This window comes from Cupressus sempervirens, chromosome 9 (genome assembly GCF_028749045.1).
Source record: "Cupressus sempervirens isolate cs-2001-9-10 chromosome 9, ASM2874904v1, whole genome shotgun sequence".
Taxonomy (NCBI): domain Eukaryota; kingdom Viridiplantae; phylum Streptophyta; class Pinopsida; order Cupressales; family Cupressaceae; genus Cupressus; species Cupressus sempervirens.
This window is the reverse complement of record NC_143126.1, coordinates 202,937,356-202,945,964: the sequence shown is the minus strand read 5'-3', so window position 1 is coordinate 202,945,964 and position 8,609 is coordinate 202,937,356. Positions and strand designations below refer to the sequence as shown.

The 8,609-nt window shown below is 32.4% G+C and overlaps 1 protein-coding gene across 1 annotated transcript; it reads right to left on the bottom strand.

Annotated features, from left to right (window-relative positions):
* Nucleotides 1-2,998: 2,998 nt before the first annotated feature.
* On the bottom strand, nucleotides 2,999-7,828 carry LOC149538196 (subtilisin-like protease SBT4.14). Its single transcript, XM_089802431.1, has 11 exons — nucleotides 7,736-7,828; nucleotides 7,547-7,650; nucleotides 7,316-7,413; nucleotides 7,011-7,157; nucleotides 6,804-6,912; nucleotides 5,677-6,193; nucleotides 4,754-4,851; nucleotides 4,426-4,650; nucleotides 4,238-4,346; nucleotides 3,836-4,049; nucleotides 2,999-3,549 (listed from the first exon to the last, which is right to left on the bottom strand). The coding sequence occupies exons 1-11, from the start codon at nucleotides 7,826-7,828 to the stop codon at nucleotides 2,999-3,001; spliced, it is 2,265 nt and encodes a 754-aa protein (XP_089658557.1).
* Between the last annotated feature and the right edge of the window lie 781 nt (nucleotides 7,829-8,609).

Here is an 8,609-nt window from a genome sequence, read left to right as displayed (position 1 = left end):
AGAAAAAAATGATCATTTGCATATATTTTTTTGGTGGGAATGAAACTCTATATTTTTAGCATTTAAAAATAAATAAAAAATGGACTTTAAATATTTAAAAAATATAAAATATCTTTATCAATTTTTTTTAAAAATATGATCAGCTAAAACTTCGTCTAATTTTACACACTTCATTAGTTTACATCATCTTCAAATTCTAAACACAAATGCCACTTTTATATCATTAAATTTGAACATTTTGATATCCTTTTCCAAGATGACATAGGTTTACCCAATAAATTTAACCCTCTTTAGCATCCTTCCACTTTTCTATAAGCCTTCTTTTCACCAAGCTAGCAACTCTAATTTTACATATATTTTTCATCTATTTTAATATTGCTTATTGAATTTTCTCACTTTCTCTATATCACTGAACTCTTTCTTCAATACTACTCATTCATATTTCTTCATAATAAAATCCTATGTATCTCAAGTATAAAGGATAAAGAATTAGGCTAATGCTGGCCAAATTTAAAAATATTTTGATATATCTAGACTACAAACAGGGTTTGCTAATATTTGAGTTAGCATAGAAATTATGCCCTATAATTAAGTTTCTTACTAAAATCAATAAATTTACAGATTTTTTTTTCAAGGTGCAATATTGTAAGAGAGACTTTTACTTAATTTACAAAATAAAATAGATTATGCTAATGAAATACATCACAAAGGTAAATGGAACTAGTTGAAGAATATATTTCCAAAACATTTAGAATTTTTATTCTCTAGATCAAATAATAGACAATTTATTTCTAGGACTAAACATATAGATTATCAACCAACCCTTCTTGAAGAAAATGCTTAAAAAGAAGGCCAACTCTGCAAACTTGGAAAAATATAACAAGGGTAAGAAGAAAACTTGCATTTATCTTGATAACAAGGATTTACTCCTAAAATGGAAAATAGGTGACACTTCTAGTGAGAAGAATAACTAGTTGAGTAGTGGAGAACATATGTCTACTGCAATATGGCATAATAAGGATTTCATGAGAAGAATGTAGAGGAAGAGGTGGTGCTAGATATGGACTAGTGGTATGACCTAGAGGAGACTATATAATAAGATTATTATGATGATTAGGATTATAGAAGGATAAGGACGAGATAAAATTTGTTTGACTCATAATTAATGTTAATGAAGTGGATGAAATAGTGAACATTGCATGCATCCCCCTATTCTTGAGGAGAAGGCCAAAGAGTGAAATAGCTCCATATCTTAAAAAGGTGATAATATATATTAAGATCCCTCTTGAATCATATCCAATCCCTACAAAATAAAGTGTCCCTCTAGAAAAGATTATTCCTAACATTATTTCTAGTGACAAGTTCAATTCAACTTTGACTTCTATGTGAAAGATTATGGAGTCTTATATTGAAAGTTGTATTTGGTGTGGTTATTGGAAAAACTAGACTCAAGAGGAATTATTGCAAAAATAAACAAAAAATGTAGGAACCAGGATTAGGTTTCTAAGGAAGATACTTAGGACTGGAGGAAAGTGATCAAATTCCTCAGTATGAATTGGGAGGCATTTACTAATGATAAAGAGTTTCCTTTTTTTACTGGGATTATAATTTTATTATAATTTTTTGTTTCTTGTTGAAAGATAATTTATTTGATGATACTTTGGACTATTATTTTATAATAAACTTTAGGAACAATAATTTCTCTTTTGTTAGGCAGATGAGATTAGTTATAGATAAGTTGTGTATATTTCTGAATAGGGATGATATAAAATTTTGACATAAAAGAACTTAGATCTTTTTAATTTATTTTTCTAAGTGACGATGGTTGTTTCTTTGACTCTCTTTGATATTTATTGTTATGCAATTGTTGTCTCTAGGTTAGAGTGTGTACCTGTCATTGTAATAAATAACATATAGAGTGCAAAAGGATTTATAGTCAACCTATATTAAATCAATGAAGATTTGAAAAATCTATCATATATTTAGAAGACTTCATAGAGCTAGGATTTGTTAATAATAATAAAATAGGCATACATTAGAGTTGATAGCCCAAGAAAATGACGCTACATCTAAATTTATGGTAGAAAAGTTATAGATAAGTTATAACTTTTAGGTGAAGGCACTATTTATAAAGAAGATAATGTTTGATTTGAAAATGAAAAATATAATCTTTAATATAAGGAGGTTAATATATTTAGAAGAACTAGTAAACCTAGAATTTCTTACCAATATAAATTAGGGGCATTACAAAATATTAAAGTTAATAGCCCAAAAAAATGATTATGAGCTTACATTGAAATTCACACTAGATTATAACTTTTAGGTTAGGTGAAGACACTTCTAATAAGGAGAGTGATGTTCACTTTGAAAATGAAAAATATAATTAGGAATGTAAGGAAATAATAAAAATTAAGAATACTGCAAAACATTAGAATTGATTGTCTATGAAATTGACCCTACATCCAAATTCATAGTAGATAAATTCTATATAAATTAAGTTATAACTTTTAAATGAAGAGACTTCTTATAAGCAGAACAATGTTCTATTTCTTAATAATATCTTTTAGAAAAAAAATTTAAAAAGAAGCCAAAGGAAGAAGTGGAAGGAATTGTTTAAATAGGATCCACATAAAAAATGTCTACCTCCAAATGTAAACAATCTTTGAAGAATTGAAAAGTCTTCATATAGAAAGAAATTGTTTAAATAAGACCTACATAAAAAATGTCGACCTGCAAAATGATAAGTCTTTGAAGAATTGAAAAGTCTTATTTTGCAAGTAAAATAGCGAAAATCCTGAATGAAAAGGTAAGATCTACTTTTCTAGAGCTCCTCCATAAGATATCTCCTCAGATCTACGGGCAACTGAATCTCCGATACACTTATTCACGTTTTACTTGAAAGTGTATACCATGTCTTTCTAAGAAGTATGGCTAATAAAATACAGCCAATTATTTGTCTTGAGAAGTTTATATGAAATATTGGGCTTGAGATCTAAATTTACGTTGAGTCAGCATACACATATATTGCGCTTCTCACCTTGTAGTTACCGGAGGACCATGTTAGGAAACCTGAAGACCCGGTCTTGGCTGGTTGCGTGTTTGGTCCACCGCTAAGTGTGAGAGTAAATGATAGCTTCTGATTTAGAGATGAAAAGATTAATGTGTCTGGTTTCACGGTGGCATTGATTCCAGCTGGGAGAAATACATCAGCCTTGTATGTACTTGCCGGAACTCCTACATTGGTAACAGTTCTTGGGAACACAGCTTCAAAAGCTTTTCCTGGAACAATATAAGCAAAAATTGTTGGATAATTTAGTCCTCGCCCTGGATTCGGAGTTTTTTGTATACCAGCACAGCTACTTGCATCTCTTGTCAAGGTATTTATTTGTGCATCACTATAACCATCCCTACAAAGCATATGAACGTAATCAGCCTCGCCTGCATCATAAATAAGCCCTGGATCGGTTGCCTTCCATGGATTGATTTGCCCAGCCCCATAAGCTAACTCTGCTTGCCCATTCTCTCCAAAACTTCTATCTATTATAGTTGCTGCATCACAACTTAAACTGTTAGGGATGGAATATTAGAACTACCAGATTTCTACAATCCATAATTTGTTAATGATTTGTTTTTGAGTTTGATAGTGTATGCAATTTTTTATCATCAATATTTCAGATCATACTTGACTGATGGTAAAAAAATTACATACACAATCATATCTAAAAAACAACCAAATCCAGAAAAACAAATCAAGAATAATTCAAACATTGCAAAACCTTGTTGGGTTTCAATACTTCTCATACAAATTCTCAATTAACCATAGATGAATGAATACCTGTAGTCAAGAGAGCCGATTGTACAGCGGCAGCTGACCAATCCCTGTGGAAAGCCTTAACCCACCCTGCTGCTCCTGCAGCATGAGGGCATGCCATTGATGTTCCTGATATTATTCGGAAGGAGGAGGCCCTTGTTTCTTCTTGAACAGGAGTAAGTGGAATTTTGGGTGAGTAGGCTGCAAGGATATTCATACCTGGTGCAGCCACGTCGGGCTGATAATACATTTCGTCATATTTTGTGTTATATTTCAGTGTGTTTATTTTTTTTACAAGCTTAATTTTTCCATTAATATGTGATATTTAATAATGACACTATTCTATTAACCTTTAAGCATATTGATTTCATTTCTTCTGCAATTAACAATTTTTGACACAAGTTCAACTATTAAGAAAACAAATACCTTCATAATGTCCGGTGATATAATATTGGGACCTCGTGAAGAGAATGAAGCAACTCTTGGTGCAGGTCCTTGGGGGTTTGTAGTTCTTTGAATTCTCGCCATCGGATACCTGAGTGAGAGCAGAAAAGTGTTGAGAAGTCTCAACGCATTTATTTTCATTGACATTATACACATCGAGTAAAGTTTACCTCGTTGAAGCTATGTAATTCAGCACAACTGTTGCTTGTTTAGGAGTAATTCTAGTGGCAGGGCCAATATAGGCGTCTGCTGACTCAGGGAATACATCGTTAACAACAATGGTACCCGCACCACCACCAGCATAAACAGTAGAATCTACACGGGAGACAGTGAGATAGCAAAGAACGATGTTTCCACTCACGTTATTGTGATCCAGGGAGTTAAATTCACAGTTCCTGAAAAATCATAGAAGCATTGATAGAGAACACAGATTACACAACTCGTATTATATACGACATAAATTTGTTTCCGAATTTCACCAAGCCTTTTGTTTCTTACTTAGATATTTGGTTGCTAACCCCTACATTGGGAATATCGCCTGCAAACACCAACGGATACCAGTTATATTCCATCGTGTATGTGTTTAAAGCAACTCCCTGCAGAAAGTTATTATTCAAAATTTAGGTCCCGTAAACAAAGATAAAGTTAATTCAGATTACTCTTGATTTTTTATTGTTCATTTTGAATTACATTCTGTAATTTATTCTTATGATTAGATAGAACAAACTAGGGTTATAATTCATTAGGGGTAGAATTCATTAGTAAAATATAATGCCAAGTTTAACATGACAAAGTAAAGAGTTCACAAGAAAAAGTGAGATCCTATAGAATAGATTAAAATCAAAATAAGAACAACAGTTAAACTACTATCAACAGCAAAAAATAATAGAACCAAAAAACTAAATTGTTAAATCAAAGAAGCAAACCAGCTAAACAAAACAGTACCCAACATCCAAAATAAAAACATTCTCTAATTTCTTATTAGAATAATTTTTATTTTTAAAAAATTTTTATGGAGGGTTCAGATCTGTAACCCAACTACCAAGGAGCAAAGACCACCACTGAAATGATTTAAGAATCTAATATGGGCCCACTTGTGTCTGAATCCTCTTGACTTAGAGCCAAGGGCTGAGGGGCATCCACCCAGTCATCCCTTATGATGTTAGAGCCTTGCTCTTTGTGAGCCATTCAGCAACTTCACCAGCAGACTAAAGGCCCATTGATATTAGAATAATAATTGAAAATTTAAGAAAAGAAGAAAACAGTAAAAAATGAGAACTTTTATAGCAATGAATGTTCTAATTCTTTTTCACTTAGATTTCATATTTCATTTCTATAAATGTGCCTGTCCAAATTCTAGTGTGCAAAAAAACAGGGATTGCTATAATACTGTTGAATAACTGGTATTAAGAACAAATTACCTTTATAGTCTGGTTGTTTCCAAGATGAAGCTCAGCTTCCATCTCACGATCAATCGTAGTCGCTGCCACGCTTAGAATCCATGGAGCAACATTAGCAACACTTCCTAAACTAGGTCCACTGTTTCCAGCAGAAGCTGATGCTAAAATCCCATTCTGTGCTGCATGAAATCCTCCAATGGCAATACTATTGGAAAAATAGGGAACAACAGGACCCCCAACTGATATAGAAATAATGTCCACACCATCATGGATTGCTTCATCAAAAGCTGCAAGAATATCTGCATCATCGCAATCTTCATTAATCCAACAAACTTTGTACATAGCAACCCTTGCACCAGGGACTCCACCACGGGCAAGTCCACCAGCAATACCAAAAAGGTTTGCATTATTCACAAAATATCCGGCAGCTGTTGAGGAGGTGTGCGTTCCATGGCCTTGTGCATCCCTTGGAGAGAGGTATTCCGATGGATCTGGAGGAGCTTTGGAAGCACGAAAGTACTTTGCCCCAATAAGTTTTCTACAAATTCAGACGTGTAAATAATATATTAGCTAATTATTTTACTAGCAGTTTAACAGAAGAGGTCAAAGTCAAACTTTTTTTTTCGGATTTACAAAATGTAATGATTATTTTTCATATTTTTTCTTGTTTTCGACTATAGACTATGCAGATCATAAAGATCAAATGTTGAAATTTTTAGAAAAATTCATGATTTTTTTTTTAAAAAATTGGTCAACTATACAGTTTATAGAGTGGATAGCCATTTAAAATAGTACAAAGAATTGAAACAAAATAAATCAAGCTACTTGTATTAAAAATAAAAAATTGTTTTAGATTATGATAATAGATAACAGAAAACAATTTCAATAAATAAAGCATCACAAGCAAGATGTTGTTGTCTAAAGAACATGGATTAGAGTAATGTCTTTATAGTCACTTGAAATCACTAATCCTTTTCGACAGATTAAACTATTTGAACACAACTCTTAAGTAACAATAATACATGTACACCAGATAAAAATTATGAAATCCATCAATCATCAAATTTGCTTCAGAATTCATTTTATAAGCGCGCCCAATAAGTTCAATGAAATATATTGATAATAAAATGGCTAGATATGAATCTAACTTGTTGCAGCCACGAAAATCCGAGGTCACTTGGCAACCACCCTTCCATCCAGCAGGTGGAGGAATACCAAAATCACGGTCACTAAAGCTCTCTGATTCTGGCCATATTCCTACAACACAACACAGAGATGTGAATTAGTGTTACATTAATGAAAACATTCATGAATTTGATTAAAGGAAACAATAAACAATATAAGTGAAAATTTACCTGTATCTATAACACCAATAATGACATTGGCCTGAGAATCAAGTTTGTAATCATGAACAGATGAATTCAAGCCCACAAAATCCCACGATCTAGTAGTCGAGGGTTTCAGCTTCTTGCTCTCAAACACCGAAATAACGCCATCCATATCTATATTTCAGCAACCAAAAATTAATCTATATAAACACTCCGCAAAGAATAATATTATTCTGAAGGTTTTCCACAATAAGTTTAAATTCAAACCATGAAAATATCTGTACCTAAGATTAAAATAGGGATTTCCACACTATCTCTTGAAATTAGGTTACCTCTGAGTTTTGAGGCATCGGATGGAGAAAGCATAGCTGCAAACCCACGAAAGCTCTTCCCATAAGTGACCCTCAAAGAATTTTTGGCCTCTTCGTCGCTGATCCCAACATTACAAATATATCAGCCCACACATTTTAAGGTACTCATTTAATACAAAATCACTCCAAACTCGAGAAATTTGTTAAGAGTGATCTAAACATGAAGGTAGATTATAATTAACATAGAACAACCTTCCATGTACAGATTTAAGCATTCCATGGTACACAGAAGTAGTTTCTTGGAGGAATTGCGTGCCACCTTTTGATGGAATAGAGCCCATGTAGACTATGTAAACCTAATTTGACAAAACAAAAATGTTCCATCACTGGCAAACAATACTAAAATGCTTTTGTTTATAAAATAAAAGAGTAAAAACATGCCTTCTTATCCTCTGAAGACCCTTGTATACAGAGCAACATCATCATGAGCAAAAACGCCAAGAATGGAAAGTATGTTTTCCCCGGGGCTGCCATTGCAACGCAAATGCTAGTGGTGCACAGAGCAATCCTACGAACTATCAACTTATAGTGCGTTACATTTATAGAGAGTGTTGTTGCCACTCTGCTGAATCAGACCTTTATTCTATTTCGAGCTTCTGTGATAAATATTTGAAAGGTCAAAAACCCTCATTGGCAGCTGTATCATAGATTTTAGCAAATGAATGAATGCATACCTGATCATTACTATTCGAGGGGGAAAAAAATTTATCACGGAAAGCAGATGGCGAGAAAGATGATTTTAAAGATTGATACAGATTTTGATTCCAGCTAAGATGGACTTGTTTGTTTCATTTTATTCAAAACTATATTTATCAATCGATACTTATTATGCAGATTTAAAGTATAATATTATAAAGTATGACTAATTGGAAAATGTAAATGCATTCATGTAAATCATAAACTATATATATACACATACAAGGTGAAATAGTTTAATTGTTATTACAATGAAATTAACCTTCTAATTAGGGGGAAAAATCTCATTTCCATTTATTCTATTGAACTTTTACTTTTAGCCTTGGATCTAATGATACTTTTTATTTTCAAATAGTTGATGTTACTCTATTACAATTTTTTATGTTGATGACAGATTTTTCTTTAGTCTACTAATATCTTTTTACGTTAAGTTTATTAGTTCTGATAGTGCAGAATTTTTATCAAGGGGTAATCTAAAAAGTAGGATGTGGTACGTACATACCATATCAAAAAATAAATAAAATTCATAAGATATATAAGGTTCCAAGAGCTAAACCTA